This window comes from Cetorhinus maximus, chromosome 17 (genome assembly GCF_964194155.1).
Source record: "Cetorhinus maximus chromosome 17, sCetMax3.hap1.1, whole genome shotgun sequence".
NCBI lineage: Eukaryota > Metazoa > Chordata > Chondrichthyes > Lamniformes > Cetorhinidae > Cetorhinus > Cetorhinus maximus.
This window is the reverse complement of record NC_135895.1, coordinates 98,217,806-98,235,723: the sequence shown is the minus strand read 5'-3', so window position 1 is coordinate 98,235,723 and position 17,918 is coordinate 98,217,806. Positions and strand designations below refer to the sequence as shown.

The window sequence follows — 17,918 nt, the reverse complement described above, 5'->3', positions numbered from 1 at the left end:
TGGCATCATTGGAATTTACAGAACAAAAGGATGTCATTCAGCCCATTGTATCCACACTGGCCAACAAGGAACCAATCAGCCTATTCCCATTTTCCAGCTCTCTTTGTCTCTCCCTCCCTCTTTCTCTCCCTAATTCCCTCTTGCCCTTTCTTCCTATTTCCATCTCACCCTCCCTCTTTCCTTCGCCTTCTCTCCCTCACCCTCGCCTTCCTACGTCTATGCCTTCCGATATTGGCCCAGAAATGTTGCTGATGAATTAGTGGTGCAAATCTCAACAAATCAGGTCCTGTCATGTGCACAGTTATCAGTTCCGTTTCTCAGTATCTATTGCACTCACACGTGTAACCTTTCACTTCCCATTATGATATTGTAAGTAGCCTTTAAATCACTAGTCAATAATGTAAATGATCTGAGTTTTAAAATGAAGAGGGCAAAACCATACTTGTGTTGGATGACAATCTTGAACTTGTGTTTCATAATTGATTCAGGTAAATGAACATCTGAAGGAAATAGTCAGCCAGGAGCAGAAGCAAAGGCAGCCACAAGGGCCAGAGACACCTGGAAATCAAAGGGTAGGAACTGAAGTTGAAATTTTGTTAATTATGCTTTCGTTTTTTAAGGATAACAGCAATATTCAAGTGCAAAAAAGTACCTGTTCTCAACAAAATTCTTTCTACCTACAGGATGCCAGCTCCTTTACTGGTGAAATGATAACGTGAATATTTATCTTTCACTTTTAAATCATTCTCAAGTAAATCTTTACAGGCAGCATGTTTCTGGAGGAAGAAAATTTGTGCACTGAGCTCCATAAAACTCAGTCAGGCTCCACGTATATTGACTGTGTTTAATTGTTTGTAGGTGGTGGAATCATTGAGAATAAAAGTAAATTTTCTTAATTTACATAGATACCTTGCTCACTGTACTTGCCAAAGGTTAAAAATCCTACCAAAGGATGCAGGTATGGTTGATGAACGAGGTGAATAGACGAGATTAGTGCAAAGTGTAAAATCTGTAAAAAGTAACAGAGGATGCCACCATGTCCTATTATAAGCCTTCCAATGGTATGAGACTTTAACAAGGTAGTTGACAAAAACACGAATGTTTTCATTCTATATTTCGTAGATTGACGACCAGATTTGGTCTTTCTACAATAATACTTAGTAAGAACAAAAGGTTGTTATAGGCAAAATCATGGAGAAAATGGATAAGGACTAAATTTGGCACTGGCAAGCTTCTGACTGATAATGGAGGGAGATATGCCCATAATGAGTTCAGAGACCTGTGTGAAAACATGAACATCATGGTTATGAATACCACAGCTGAAAGTCCTTTTGCCAATGAACTTTGTGAAAGGAATCATGTGGTGATCGATGCTGCATAAAATTTTAGCTGATCAACCAGTCTGCAAGTTGACAAATGCCTGGCATGGGTGGTTCATGCAAAATAATTCACTCCAAATTGTTGGAGGGAATGGTCCTTATCAATTAGTCTATGGGCGAAATCTCAAATTGCCTTCTATTCTGTGTGATAGTCCTCCTATTCTAGAAGGCACCATAATTTTAGAATGCTTTGCATGTAGGGAGACAGACTTTCATCAAGGCTGTGGTCTTGGAGAAATTTGGGAAAGCAATGAGGTATTGTATAAGACCATCCAAAACAGATTTTCATTTGGTTTATTATAAAAGAGAGGATAAGAGGGAATGGAAAGGCCCTGATCAGGTACGGTCATGATAGTAAAACAATATTTATCAAACATGGCAATCAACATGTTATGGGTCATTCCTCTCAACTAAAATGGAATTAGTTGCAAAATTTTGGACTCTGAGCAGCTGATAGAAGTAAATTAGGCACATAGTATCGCAAATGCTTGTGTTTTGTAATGAAGGTCCTGAGGATCAGAATATGTTAGATCAAGGGCTGGATTGTGGTAATGAGATTAGTCATGACACACATGACAGAGCTATCATATCCAAAGGTCATTGCCCAGAGTGTGCACTCGGGTAATATATATTCCAGAGGGGTCTAGCGAATGAGGATTGCAACAATTGTGGGATGTGTTGAAAAAGCTACTGACAAGTTTAAATATTGGCTAAGCATTCAGGATGATGACCAAGAAGCGAGATTGGACTGGCAGAGCAGGCTAAAAGAGTGGAGAGTAAGAAGGTACAGTTTAAATTCTGACAATGGGTCTGGAATTGATTCTTGTGTCAAAAACTGATCACATACTAGAGAAAGGCCCTCCGATAGCTCAATACGGCGATCTTGCAGTGGTAGTCCTGACACACACACAAGTGCATATAGCAAGTGTAACTTGATTAGATTAGACAATGAAATAAAGGCCACAGCCAGTCTCAGTAAAAAACTAGAAGCAGAAGTCCTCATGATCAAGAAGTTTCAGTGGCTGCCAACAAACTTGAGGGTAAATTAATAAGAGAAGCAAAACAAAGGGAGTTAGATAGTTGAGGAAAGATTGGAGCTTATTCTGAGGTACCAGAAAAGGGACAATCAGCTTTGTCACATAGGTGGATTTGTGCCAAATAAGTCCTTCTAGATGGGACTTATAAGGCTAAAGTGAGGCATAGTTGCTAAGTTCTGTTGAAGGGTCATGAGGACTCGAAACGTCAACTGTGCTCTTCTCCGCCGATGCTGCCAGACCTGCTGAGTTTTTCCAGGTATTTCTGTTTCTGTTTTTGTTTTGGATTTCCAGCATCCGTAGTTTTTTGTTTTTATTTATATAGTTGCTAAGGGCTTCGGAGAGCAACTGGGTGATACAGATGTTAGAGCCAGAATACTAATTTTGAAAATCTTTTCAGCTATTTGAGCTATTTCAACTATTATCATGAGAGTGTAGGTCCATTGACATAAAAGCCATGTTTTTGCAGGGTGTTACTTTTCAGAGAGATGAGTTTCTGAAACCTCCAAAAAGGCATAGCAGATGCCAAAAATAACTAAAGAAATGCACCTATGGCCTGAATTCATGGTGTGGTATTTTCCAGTGAGACCTGTTTTGCTGAATATAGGTTGTGTTCAACTAAAAACAGATCACGCAATGTTTCATTGGTATCATAAAGGAAAATTTTTTGGTATCTTCTTGATACACATTGATTTCTTATGGTGTGGTACTGAGGAATTTGAAATCATGTCATTAATAAGATTAGAATGGACCTTAAAATTAGGAATCAGGCTTGTGGGCCTTTTAAATATAGTGGCTTAGATATTATGGTTTGGAATAACTTTAAATTAACAATCCTACTTGGAGAGTTTTACTCCTATCCTGGTTGCTTGTACTAGGTAACCACAAAAAAGATGATCTTATACCTAAAGAAGAGGCAGAGTAATTGCAAAGTTTGGTTGGTCAGTTGAACTGGCTGTGCACTCAGGCTAGACCAGATGGTAGTTTTGATATCTTGGGTTTAAGTAATATGATGAAACACCTTAAACTGGAGAATGTTTTAAGGGCAAATAAAACATTTAAAAAAAATAAACCTGGAGAAACGGATACTTCAACTCCCATCCTTAGGACACTCAAAGAACATGAAACTAACAATTTTTAGCAATATTTTAGCAGCTAATTTCCTAATGAGTACCCTTGTGCAGCTGGTTTTATAATATTTCCAATGGGTAAAAATGGGAAACGTTGTCCTTCAGCTTGGGAAGCGAAGAAAATATAAAAGGCTGTTAAAAGTACTTTGGCTGCTAAAACACTGACTCTTGTGGAGGCAGTGGATATGGGATTCTATTTGTCAAATATTTTAATTGAGATTTTGCGTAAGGAACATAATTGAATACCAGGTAGATAATCATTCATTCATTGTGGGATAATACGCAGGCTAAGAAAAGTTTGAGAGAGAAAAGGTTATGGATTGACCTTGCTGGAGAGAGGGGAAATCTCCAAAAACAATTGACTAAGCTCTGCTAAATCTGGTGTTACATGGGATCTGTTGTTGGTTTTAAGCAGTTACCATTATTACAGTAGTTGTTCTATATGTCTGCGTGTTAGCTCACTCTTTTAATCAACCTTTTTTGGCTGTGTGCCATGATTTTTTTTGTCGCCAGTTCAGAAACCCACCCTGAGGATGGTATTCAGTTGAGGAGGAGCCTGCAACACCTCTTTTTGGGAAAGCCTGCTGAATTAAGTGCCAATGAGGCAATTAACTGGGCAGCAGCAGGGCTTCTCTGGGCTCAAGGAGCCTCGGGGCAGAAATCCCATATGCCTGAGAGCTGCGGCCAATCAGAGGCTAGCAGCTCTTCATTCCTCAGCAGCGCCATTGGGGGCAAAGTGTTGCTGCTGGTACTATACCCACCCAAGGCCTAAGGTCACCAGTGGACCCAGGCATAAGTGAGTGATGGTGGGTGAGGGGGTAGGGGGGTTGGTAGAGAGGGTAGTGGGTGGCTCTCAGCAGGCCCCCTCCCCTTCCCAATGCTGGGTCTCTTGATCGGGCACTGTGCCTTTGAATGAGGGACTACCACCATCCCTGAACCACTGGAGGCCCGCAAATGACCCTAACAGGCAGGACCCCACCTGCTGCTGGGTGAATACCAGCAATGGCAGACTGAGGTCCTTAGGCAGGTTTAATTGCCCACTTAAGGGCAGGTAGGCCAACCTGCCATGAATTTAGCCAGAGTAGTGGTGGGAAGGCGGTGGAGTCTCCATCCGCCACCCTCTGGCCTGATTAAATGCCATTCTCACCACCCACCGGGGACAGGCTTTAAATTCTGCCCTAACTGTTCCAGCTTTATAGCATGTTAGGGCTCTTATTAAAGGTAGCAATTCAACTGACCAATCAAACTTTATACTTTGTTTTTCCTTTAAATATAAAATCATCTTTTTATGATTACCTTGTACAATTAGCCATTATAAAAGGAACTCTACATAGAATTGTTGATTTAAAGTTATCCCAGACTTTGCATAATATTTAAACCAAGATATTTTAAAAGATCCACAAGCCTGACTCACTATTTTGAATTTCACTCTAATTAATAACACATTTTCAAATTCCTCAGTACCATCCCACAAGAAATCATCAGCCTCAGCTGACGTGTTGGTCAGTCTCTTTGTGCCAAACAGGAACAACATAGTTTGAGAATCAAATTCTAATGATTTAGATGATTTAGAAAGCGCGTTGCTGAAGAATGGCTCTCAAGGGTTTAAATATTGGTGAGGAACGACTCTCACCGGGTTACACACTGATGGAGAATGGCTCTCACCGGATTACACACTGATGGAGAATGGCTCTCACCGGATTACACACTGATGGAGAATGGCTCTCACCGGGTTACACACTGATGGAGAATGGCTCTCACCGGATTACACACTGATGGAGAATGGCTCTCACCGGATTACACACTGATGGAGAATGGCTCTCACCGGATTACACACTGATGGAGAATGGCTCTCACCGGATTACACACTGATGGAGAATGGCTCTCACCGGATTACACACTGATGGAGAATGGCTCTCACCGGATTACACACTGATGAAGAATGGCTCTCACCGGATTACACACTGATGGAGAATGGCTCTCACCGGATTACACGCTGATGGAGAATGGCTCTCACCGGATTACACGCTGATGGAGAATGGCTCTCACCGGATTACACGCTGATGGAGAATGGCTCTCACCGGATTACACACTGATGGACAATGGCTCTCACCGGATTACACACTGATGGAGAATGGATCTCACCGGATCACACACTGATGGAGAATGGCTGTCACCGGATTACACACTGATGGACAATGGCTCTCACCGGATTACACACTGATGGAGAATGGCTCTCACCGGATTACACACTGATGGACAATGGCTGTCACCGGATTACACACTGATGGAGAATGGATCTCACCGGATCACACACTGATGGAGAATGGCTCTCACCAGATTACACACTGATGGACAATGGCTCTCACCGGATTACACACTGATGGAGAATGGCTCTCACTGGATTACACACTGATGAAGAATGGCTCTCACCGGATTACACACTGATGGACAATGGCTCTCACCGGATTACACACTGATGGACAATGGCTTTCACCGGATTACACATTGATGGACAATGGCTTTCACCGGATTACACATTGATGGACAATGGCTGTCACCGGATTACACACTGATGGAGAATGGCTGTCACCGGATTACACACTGATGGAGAATGGCTCTCACCGGATTACACACTGATGGACAATGGCTCTCACTGGATTACACAGTGCGGAGAATGGCTGTCACCGGATCTCACACTAATGGACAATGGCTCTCACCGGATTACACATTGATGGACAATGGCTCTCACCGGATTACACACTGATGGAGAATGGCTCTCACCGGATTACACACTGATGGAGAATGGTTTTCACCGGATTACACATTGATGGAGAATGGCTCTCACCAGATTACACACTGATGGAGAATGGCTGTCACCGGATTACACACTGATGGACAATGGCTTTCACCGGATTACACATTGATGGACAATGGCTCTCACTGGATTACACACTGATGGACAATGGCTCTCACCGGATTACACAGTGCGGAGAATGGCTCTCACCGGATTACACACTGATGGAGAATGGCTGTCACCGGATTACACACTGATGGACAATGGCTTTCACCGGTTTACACATTGATGGAGAATGGCCCTCACTGGATTACACACTGATGGAGAATGGCTCTCACCAGATTACACACTGATGGAGAATGGCTCTCACCGGATTACACACTGATGGAGAATGGCTCTCACTGGATTACATGCTGAAGAGGAATGTCTCTCACCGGATTATGTGCTGGTGAGGAATGCCTCTCACCAGATTACACTTGGTGAGGAATGCCCCTCTCAGTTGCGTCAAGAAAATATTTCATTATCCAATAATTACATTGTTGTACAAGACTGAATCGCATTCAAGATATCTGAAAGCCCTGAAAGCAGCTTTGACGTGTGCAAAAGGCATGAGTGAGGGTTTACATGGCAACGTTATTGATGCACCTTGACCAACTTTGGATGTGTAAAGTAATGTCCTAACAGGAAGAACAGTGATTAAACCTGCAAATGTGAAAGAATCCAGTGCAGTTGCTACTTAACTTTGAATAGAAAATGGCAACTTCCTGACTCACTTTTGGAGGCAAAATGTTTTTTCAACCCTTCATAGACATCTCAATCCAGTAGCTGGGTTGGATTTGGAAAAGTACAGTTATGCCCGGGACACATACTGATGAACAATTGTGTAACTTGCTTAAATTTTACCAAGTATAATGATGAATAATGATATTGTGTATCATAGAGGAAGCTTGACGTGTCCCAGTGGTAGGTGAAAAATATAGCATTACTTACATAACTGAAGCTGTTTTCTGTTTGTCCCTGTCAAATTGGTGAGTTGTTATTTCAGTCTTTAACTACATGTATTGTCTTGTCTGATGTCTTGCCCTCCATAACCTCTGAAATCTTAAAATGCAGATTAACAAAGCTAAAAATAATTTGTGGAAATTTTACTCATACAAAGACATTATCAGAAGTTCCTTTTCCAGTTCAATAGAAAATGACATCTCAACATGGAGTTGATATTTTAATTTTACAATGCATTTTGATTAATGAAGAGCATTTTTTAGAAATGCATTGAATGAATAAATAAAGTGTTCCTCATACTCCCAATAGGTTATTTGCAGATTTCCCAAAGCCTATGGTCAGTTTTGAATTTACAGTGTATTTGCACTGCTGAGACCTGTTTTATGTCATTTGATATATTTCCCTCCTTAATCCTGAGAGGGAGGGAGGGTAGGCTGCTGAAATACAAAATCATGGGCCAGAATTTTACGTCCCACGGACAGACTCCCTCCCGACTCGAATGGGTGTGAGATCGCACGAGATGACATCGGGCAAGCGTCCTGATGTCATTGCGCACTCGCGCAATATTTCGCTCGGCAGGCACGCACAAAAGTCGGAAGAGTGCCCACCGACAATTAAGCGGGCAATTAAACTCATTAATTAAGCACAATTGTGAGTGATTTTTTGTGACCCGTGCAACCTTACAGTTGGCGGATGGGCCAGTCGGCCAGGCGGCCTTTACATCTTTGATGAAACCTCATCCAAGGGTGGGATGAAATCTCCGTTAGGCTTTAAAAGCCTGCAGACTTTTTTTTAATGAGGTATGCTTTCATGCCCTTCATTGTGCTGCATGGACACTTTTTGCAGCTTTTTTGTACTTTGTTTTATTATTTGGAGGTCTGCAGCTTCCTGAGGCTGTCTTCAGGGAGTTCAGTGGAAGCGCTCACCAGTACCCGTGGTGAGGTTGGCGCCCGCCCCCAATGGCAGTGCTGAGCTTCTCTCCAGGCGCATTTCATGCTGGCTGGCCGTTAATTGGCAAGCCAGCGTATGATCGCAGTCGGGGGCTGATCACAGGTGGAAGCGCATTTCGCATCCGCTTCCGGGCCTGCCAATCACACACGCCCTACAAGGAAAAATTCGGGCCGTAGTGTTTCTTTTAAATTCTTTCACAGGATGTGGGTGTCGCTGGCTAGGCCAGCATTTTTATTGCTCGTCCCAAACTGCCCTTGAGAAACCTTCTTGAACCCCTGCAGTCCATGTGCTTTAGATACACCCACAATGGTTTTTAGGGAGTTCCAGGATTTCGACCCAGCGACAGTGAAGGAATGGTGATATATTTCCAAGTCAGGGTGGCGTGTGGTTTGGAGGGGAACTTCCAGGTGGCGGTGTTCCCATGCATCTGCTACCCTTGTCCTTCTAGATGGTGGAGGTTGTGGGTTTGGAAGGCGCTGTCAAAGATGCCTTGGTGAGTTGCTGCAGTACCTCTTGTAGATGGTACACGCTGCTGCCACTGTGCATCAGTGGTGGTGGGAGTGGATGTTGGAGGGGGTGGATGGAGTGCCAGTCAAGTGGGCTGCTTTGTTGTGGATGGTGTCAAGCTTCTTGAGTGATGTTGGAGCTGCACTCATCCAGGCAAACGGAGAGTATTCTATCGCACTCGTGACTTGTGCCTTGTAAATGGTGGACAGGCTTTGGGGAGTCAGGAGAAGAGTTACTCCCTGCAGAATTCCCAACCTCTGACCTGCCTTTGTAGCCTTGTTATTTATATGGCTGGTACAGTTCAGTTTCTGGTCAATAGTAACCAGTGGATGTTGATAGTGGGGGATTCAGTGATGGTAATGCCATTGAATGTCAAGTGAAGATGGTTGGATTCTCTCTTGTTGGAGATGGTCGTTGCTTGGCACTTGTGTAGCACGAATGTTACTTGCCACTTATCAGCCCAAGCCTGGATGTTGTCCAAATCTTGCTGCACATGAGCACAGACTGCTTCGATATCTAATGAGTCCTGAATGTTGCTGAACTTTGTGCAACCATCAGCGCACATCCCCAATTCTGACCTTATGATGGAGGGAAAGTCATTGATGGATACTTTTTGAGCTAGAGGAAGGTTGGCAGTGGAGTTCCCCAGGGGTCAGTACTTGGATCCTTACTTTTCCTGATACATATCTGGATACATATATAGATCTGGATCTTGGTGTGCAGGGGACAATTTCAAAGTTTGCAGATGATACGAAGTTTGGGAGTGTTGTGAACTGCGAGGAGGTCTGGAACTTCAAGAGAACATAGACAAGTTGGTGGAGTGGGCAGATAGGTGGCAGATGAAGATCAATGTGGAGAAGTATGAGGTGATGCATTTTGGTAGGAAGAACATGGACAGACAATATAAAATAAGGGCTAAAATTTTGCAGAGGATGCAGGAACAGAAATACTTGTGTGTGTATATGTGCATAGATCATTGAAGGTGGCAGGACAGGTGGAGAGAGCAGTTAATAAAGCATATAGTATCCTGGGCTTTATTAATAGAGGCATAGAGTACAAGAGCAGGGAGGTTATGCTGAATTTATATAAGGTACTCGTTAGAACTCAGCTGGAGTATTTGTACAGTTTTGGGCGCCACATTAAAGGAAGGATGTGAACACGTTGGAGAGTGCAGAAGAGGTTTACAAGAATGGTTCCAGGAATGAGAAACTTCAGCTATGACGATAGATTGGAGACATTGGGACTGTTCTCCTTGGAAAGAAGAAGGCTAAGAGGAGATTTGATAGACGTGTTCAAAATCATGGGGAGGCTGGACAGAGTCGATAGGACAAAGCTGTTCCCACTTGTAAAATGTTCAAGAACAAGAGAGCACAGGTTTAAAGTGATTCCCAAAAAAGCAAATGTGGCATGAGAAAAAACATTTTCACATAATGAGTGTTCAGGTCTGGAATGCACTGCCTGGAAGGAGGTGGAGACAGGTTCAATCGAGGCATTCAAGAGGGCATTAGATGATTATTTGAAAAGGACCAATGTGCAGGGGTACAGGGAAAAGGCAGGGCAATGGCACTAGGTCATAATGCTCATTTGGAGAGCTGGTGCAGACATGATGGGCCGAATGGCCTCCTTCTGTGCCGTTAAAATTCTGTGATTGTGATTCTGAAACAGCTGAAGATGGTTGGACCTAGGACACTAGCCCGAGGAACTCCTGCAGTGATGTCCTGGGATTGAGATGATTGATCTCCAACAACCTCAACCACCTTTCTTTGTGCTAGGTGTGACTCCAACCAATGGAGAGCTTTCCCCCGATTCCCATTGACTCCAGTTTTACTACGGCTCCTTGATGCCACACTTGGTCAAATGCGGCCTTGATGTCAAGGGCAGTCACTCTCATCTCATCTCTGGAGTTCAGCTCTTTTGTGATGTTCGGACTATGGCTGGTTCAGGAGCTTAGTGACCCTAGCTGAGCCTAAAGTGAGCATCAGTGAGCAGGTTATTGCTGAATAAGTGCCATTTGCTAAGATTGTGGACGACCCCTTCCATCACTTTTGTTAATGATCAAGAGTAGACTGATGGGGTGGTAATTGGCTGGGTTGGATTTGTCCTGCTTCTTGTGTACAGGCATACCTGGGCAGTTTTCTACACTGCTGGGTAGATGCCAGTGTTTTAGGTGTGCTGGTACAGCTTGGCTAAGGGCGCAGCTAGTTCTGCAGAATGAGTCTTCAGTACGATTGCCTGAATATTGTCAGGACCCATAGCCTTTGCAGTGTCCAGTGCCTTCAGCCATTCCTTGATATCACGTGGAGTGAATCAAATTGACTGAAGACTGGCATCTGTGATGCAGGGGACCTCCGGAGGAGGCTGAGATGGATCATCCATTCAGTACTTCTGGCTGAAAATTTTTGCATCATGAAGCATGGGGATATTTATGGAGCCGCCTCCTCTGGTTAGTTGTTTAGCTGTCCACCACCATTCACGACTGGATGTGCCAGGACCTTAGATCTGATCCATTGGTTGTGGGATCGCTTAGCTCTGTCTATCACTTGCTGATTTTATTGTTTGGCATGCAAGTAGTCTTGTGTTGTAGCTTCACCAGGTTGATGCCTCATTTTTATGTATGCCTGCTACTGCTGCTGGCATGCCCTCCTTCATCCTTCATTGAACCAGGGTTGATCCCCCGGCTTGTTGATAATGGTAGAGTAAAGGATATGCTGGGCCGTGAGGTTGCAGGTTGTGGTTGTGTACAGTTCTGCTGCTGATGATGGCCGACAGCACCTTGTGGATGCCCAGTTTTGAGTTGCTAGTTCTATTTGAAATCTATCCCATTTAGCACGGTGATAGTGCCACACAACACGATGAAGCTCTATTAGCCAGAATTGTCACTCTATTATTGCTGAACAAGGCAAGATAGGTACACCTGCTGCAGCTCTTTCCCCCATCAGTCTTAGGTGGTGGTTTTGAGAAAAGTTGTTCCATACATACTTGTGGTTTATTGTTGTTTGTTCAATACTTACAACAACTGCTTGAGAAGGCTCAAGTGATAACAAGTGGACTGCCAAGATTGTTCATGGATTCTGCTTTTCCTACATGTATAATGAATGTTTAAAGAAAATACTATAATTGCCGTGAATAACTGTAGATTCTATTTTCTAAAGACATTGAGTAATCACACCTGGTCTGTATTTGCATATGTCACTGGCTTCTTAAGTAACTGCAAGAACTGTTGTCCATGAACATCCATCACCAACCCATACTCTTCCATCTAACAGCCCAACACTTATGTTTGAATTTGTTCGTTGCAAACAACACAATTCAGGAAACAGCCCACAGATGTCATCCTCTCCTGTATGGGAGGGATACATCAAATGCCCCCAAACTATCTTAAAGCACTTGAAACAATAGTTATAAGTTTATTTTGTCCAAAATGTTGTTGTTTGAATACTTTTCTTGTGTATATTGTTGGTGTTAAGGTAAATGCTGATTTGAAAAGAAAATTGAAATTAAATACATACTTAGAGTATAGTCAACAATGTTCTAACTGTTTACCACTGGATACCATATATAGTTCTTATACATATGAGTGGTTCCTATGCAGACTAACAGTCTGTGTGAGAGTAGCTGGTCTTCAAAGTCTGTCTTTTGTGATGATCCTTGTAGAGACCAATAAATTTGGAAATTCAAATCTCTTTTTTTCCCAGTGACTGATGCAAAGATTTCACATTTTAAGACTTTTACTGTAACAAGCAAACTAAAATCAATTTCGACTAAACATTACTTATTAGACAACTAATACACTAAACTACAGAAAAGATTTCCTACCTTTTTCCTAACACAACCGAAAACCCCACATCATGTTTAAACATTAGATCACACTCTTATCAAAATTGTTGTCTTCATAGAAACCAGTCCAAAGTTACTCCTAACTTCCAATGGGCTCGCTTCTTCCTGTTTCAGTAAGTCATAATGTGCAGTGTTTGTTGAAATTCATTTTTCTCAGTCTTCTGAGAATCCCTAGACCTAATTCCAGCAGCAAGACCCGTTCTTATGATTTCTTCTCCCGGTCTTGCCGGTTGAATCTTCCAATGTCCTTTCATTTCCATGAGTTCCGTTTCTTTGACCAAAGAACAGAGAACAGCCTTTTCCCTTGTTGTTTGAAACAGCTGTTGTTCCTCTCTCTCTCTGAGTCAGTAAGCCTGCAAAAAGCCAGGCCAGCTGCCTCTCCCTTTGTGTTTGGATGTTAAATCTGGCACTTGGGTTGCAATAGGACTTAACCTGGGTTCCCATGGCAACCAGGCTACAGCGGCTTATCACCGGTAGAATTATGGAGGTCACATGCTCCATTTTACCTTGAGTTCAAAGAAGTCCCACGCCTGGACAACATTAAAAATTCCAGACCATAGCTTTTACTGCTTAAGCTGTGGCTGCTCAGCAGTCCAGCAGTTTTGCAGGAAGCAATGCCATTTGTGCAATGGTATTACCCTCTTATCCAATGGTCTGATAGCATGTTTCTTTACATATGCCATCCTGCAGTTTATAAAAAAGGCTTTTGGAAAGGTTCAAAGTTAGGATCTGATGGCAAATGTAGGTATACTAGAATATACAGTGTCCTTTTTTTTTATATGATTTCAAAGTGGCTCGTTTCACTTTTGTCCTCTATGACTTAGTTGGATAGTGCTTTTACCTGTTGAGCCTTCAAAGGAGTCCTGCCAGTCAGAGAAAAATGAATGCGGATGCAGTTTTATTTCTGAAATTTGGAGAGCGACTTATTGTTACCAAGTATTAAGTGTATTTCACATTTTCAACTGTATTCACGGCAAAGTTGTTCAGACTTTGATGACTCAGAGCAGGGAAATGTTTAGATTTCATTCGTAAAATATTTTCCAGTTACTAAACTGTCATTTCTTGCTGCATAGTTCTACTTGCAATCATAGTGCACTGAGAAACAATAATGCTGATCTCATTTTTAGGCCTATGAATGAGATTAATGTACTCAGAATGGCAAACTCTAATATTTATAGACCAGAATTTTGCAGTGGCAATGACGCTGAAACTATTCGAGTTCACTGTGGTTACTCCACTGAAACTGACAACAACTTCTGGAATCCGCACATTAGCAGAATAACACAGAGATCCAGAACTTGCTGTCCATGATTCTTCACTCCTTTAGCGGGAGTGCTCTTGTGGCACCCACAGATGGTAATCAATGGAAAATCTTAGGAATTATCAAGAATTTCCACTTTTACCACAGTTATCTAGCTGTAAAAATCTTTGTAAATGTTACATATGTTGAATGGAGTGAAGCTGGGTTGTCTAATGTAGCACAAACTTTACAGCTACTGTCCTTGTTGAATGAGGTGCAACTGGATTTATAAAGGCGTACTAACTTTATAATGACTGCCAAACATCCTGACTGGCCCTGAAAAGCTAATCTTATATCTGTGGAATATCACCTTGCTCCATTATGATTTTAAAAATTCCACCTGCATTTAATTTTTTTAAGTTTATATTGATATTTTAACTTCTGTCTTAACCCATCATAATCATTTATTTTGCTATCTGAAAATTTAAATTAAAGGTGATGGATATTAAGTGCTTTTAACTTCCTGGTTTGCAGTGTGAGAGGGTGCAATGTGTTTGGCTGCTCACCATGATCGTTGACATCACTGCTGCTGCAGGGCAAGACATCCCCTTGATTTGGCGCTAGATTTAAATTGCCATCAGGGAAAGGGAAACCACACCACAGAGATTGTTAGATCTTTGCTGGCAGCTTTTTTGAGGTCAATGGGGCGCCATTGCTTTGCTGCTGACCACAAAATCCAGCCCAATATTTCACAAACTCTTAAGACATTTGTATCTTTTTCCTAAAATAAGACATTAGAAATTAGGTCAAGGACAGTAGAGGATTTTGAAGTACTGCATGTGATCTTGACAAAATTGTGTTTTTTCTTTTTTTATCTCATCGCTTCAACCCTTTCTCTTTCCTTGATGCTGCTTCCTCTGAAGTCTCCTACCAAATGGTATTGGAAACTGGTTCCTGTAAGTTAATTCAATGACTAGTGACCCATTGTAATTGTGAATAATTTATTTCATTCTCAATGTTTTAGTACTAACCTGTGCTGATTAACATTGTGATGTAATATCATTTTCTGGCATTAACCCCCACATCCGCTGTCCATTGATTTAAAGATGTATGCCACCACATCCATTCACATCTGCATACATCCGTTAGCATAGAATGTTTTATTTTTTAAGGAATTGCCTCAGTTTATTTGAGAAATTTTTAAAAATTCATCAAGTTGAAAGTTAATATTGAGTTATGTAAGAGTGTGATTAATTAAATGGTAATTAGAGGCTGTTCCTTCTATAAACACAATGTAGGTCATAATCCATGACAGTTTTAAATGTCAGTAAGACACAGGCAAGACGATTAGAAATTCTGGGACGTTAAATACACTGCACATGCTCAGATTCCACAATTAAAACTTGGTCCACAGAATCACAGCTTCTGAACAAAAGTTTCATGTTCAAGCTTAGGCTTGTAGCAGAGGCCGATGTTTGAGCGATTTGTCTGAGAAAGATATTGCAACACTGTCCGATGGTCAGATTTTGAAATTTCGGAGTAACTAATTTATAGAAGAAGTTTCCAATATAAAAATGAAGAAGGCAAACTTGCATATATACAGCACCTTTCCATCCCAAAGCACTTCACAACTAATTAAGTACTTTTGAAGTGTAGTCACTGTTACAAGTTAGGGAGAGGTGGCAGCCAATTTGCACACAACCAGATACCACAAACAACAGTGGGATAAATGACCAGATTACCTGTTTTGGGTAATGTTGGCCATGATTCCAGGGGAATTGTCCAGTTCTTCTTCAACTTGTGCCATAGGATCTTTAACGTAAAGGTGTGAACTTGATGTCACTTTTTAAGGGTATTGTTTGTATATCTTCCCTGGGGATTGGGACGGTTTAGGCTAGTTTTAGAACTCTGGCTGAAAATTGAGGACTCGAGACAATCTGAAACATAACCAGAGATGTTATAGCTGGGATTTCTTGGGAGCTTCTGCACTTGCACACTGCTATTTTCTGCCTGTTCATTTTAATGGACGGAAAATCATGGGCTGGTGAATGCAGAAGCAAAAAATTCCAGATTCCTTGTCTAAATAAGTTGCTGTTGCATCATGTGGTACGCTTACCAAATGAGCGGTTGATGGACTCATTTACAAGAGTTTAATCAACTTAATTCAGCAATAAATAATTCACGATGAAAGCGATGCTTTCAGAATTAAGTCAGTAGAACATTAAATATGACAAATTAGATATGATCATATATGTTGCCACCCTGTGGATCATTTCATGGGCAGAATTTTACAGCTCCCACCAGTGGGTTTGCAGGTGTGGAGGCTCATAAAATTCCCCGGGTGACCATCCCACTACCTTTCCTCCTGCCCCGGACTGGTCCTCAATTTTAAGTGATGTGGGTGAGGCCAAGGATAGCCTGCTCACCCTTGCCCCAATTGAGGCCCTTAGGTGGCAAATTAAAGGCTGCTCCCTGTCCGGACTTAATTTTGAGGCTGATGGGAGGTGGGGGGAGAGAGAGAGAGAGAGAGAGAGGAGAGCTGATGGGTAGCCTCAGGCAGGATGAGGGTGGCACCTCCTTCATTGGTCCACTTTACATATTGCGCACCTCACTAAGATCTGCCCCCTCCCTGGGTGCTCCCTCCTCCCTGGTGTTTCCATCAAGAACCCCCACCCCTTCTTTCCGTCCCCTGTCCCTTGGGTCTCGCCTCCCATCCCTGCCGCGAGATACCCTTACCTCTATCCTCACTCCAGGGCTTAGAATCTGGGGCCGCATGTAGTTCCAGAAGTGGCCATTGCCCGCGGTGGTGCTGCTGGGGCCAGTCAGAATGGCTGGCAGCTCTCTGAGATGGGACTTCCTCTTGGGTGAGGGGCAGAAATCTCTCCTCCAACCAATTAACACTTCTTGGAAACCCCGCCACCTGTAAAATTCTGCCCATTGCCTTAGTTACCTTTTAAACTTTTATATTCCTCGTTTTCCATGTTGTATTTTTATTTCTTCCTAGGAATGTGTGGGCTTGTTTTGTTAATACTATGACCAGCTCTATTTTAAGTTTTGCAATAATTTATACTAAATAATTTGTTGTGGAAGCTTTGTGAGCAGAAGTGGTAAAAGATACATTTACAGCTGCTTACCAACTAAACTTGTTGTGCTACCTCTGCTGGAAACTGAGACAGTTGCAGGAACTAATACAATATGTAGACTTTCATGAGAATTCCAAATCTTCAGAACCTGTTGATTTATTGTTCTCAATACTGAATAATATTCATAATTAGGCTTAAAAGTAGCCACCTGACAATCAAATATGAATTGATCTCAAAGTAATCACAGTTTCTCAATACCAAGAGTTCAGTTGCAATGACTTGGTCGCATCTAACGATTGTCACAAGGGAGATATTTCCAGTAAAGCTTTCTTACTGAACTTTTAGATATAGGACTCAGCCAATGTCCCCACATAAGATTGGGTTTCTGTATATACCTTGTGTCTCAGGTCACTTCTACTGAAACTCCCGGAAGAGAGAAAGAGGTGGCTGACTTCTTCAGTTTGCCTGCATCGCAACACCACTTAAACGATTATAGATTATAGATTTGCATATGGTGGGATACTTTGCTGGCCTACAATATTGTTGGGAAGAACTTGTTTAGAAGTACTGTAATTCATTCCAGCATTCAACTTGCAACATAAACAATCACTAGTTTACAGGCCAGTACCACTTTTACCTCATGGACCCATTCATATCTAGTCCCGAGAAAGCGGCAGTGTAATGATCCAAATGAACCATTCTCCCCAGTTTATGTATGTTGTCTGGAGCTGTCCTCCATAGGCCGTTGGAAGCGAATAGGGAAATTCCACTGGTCTTTTCAGAGCACCTAGATGCTCAGAACTGGCTCCTTGTAATAAGCGATATAGTCCAAAGAGAAGTAATCAGATGGCAGCTCTCCAGAGTCACATAAAAGTGAGTCCGTGACGCCATCAGAGTTCTGGAGGTCTCACCATTTCTCTTTCAGAATGCACTCATGTCATTCCATTAAGGCAAAACA

General features: G+C 42.2%; 1 protein-coding gene across 2 annotated transcripts in view; it reads left to right on the top strand.

Moving 5' to 3' along the window:
- Positions 1-17,918, top strand: part of camsap2a (calmodulin regulated spectrin-associated protein family, member 2a) — a 198,606-nt gene that overhangs the window by 123,303 nt on the left and 57,385 nt on the right. Inside the window, exons 4-5 of one of the 2 annotated variants that reach the window (XM_078561696.1) lie at positions 489-572; positions 14,801-14,833. In XM_078561696.1, coding sequence (XP_078417822.1) covers positions 489-572; positions 14,801-14,833 — 117 coding nt within the window. The remainder of the gene's footprint in view (positions 1-488; positions 573-14,800; positions 14,834-17,918) is intronic. The other variant, XM_078561697.1, reaches the window with a different exon arrangement.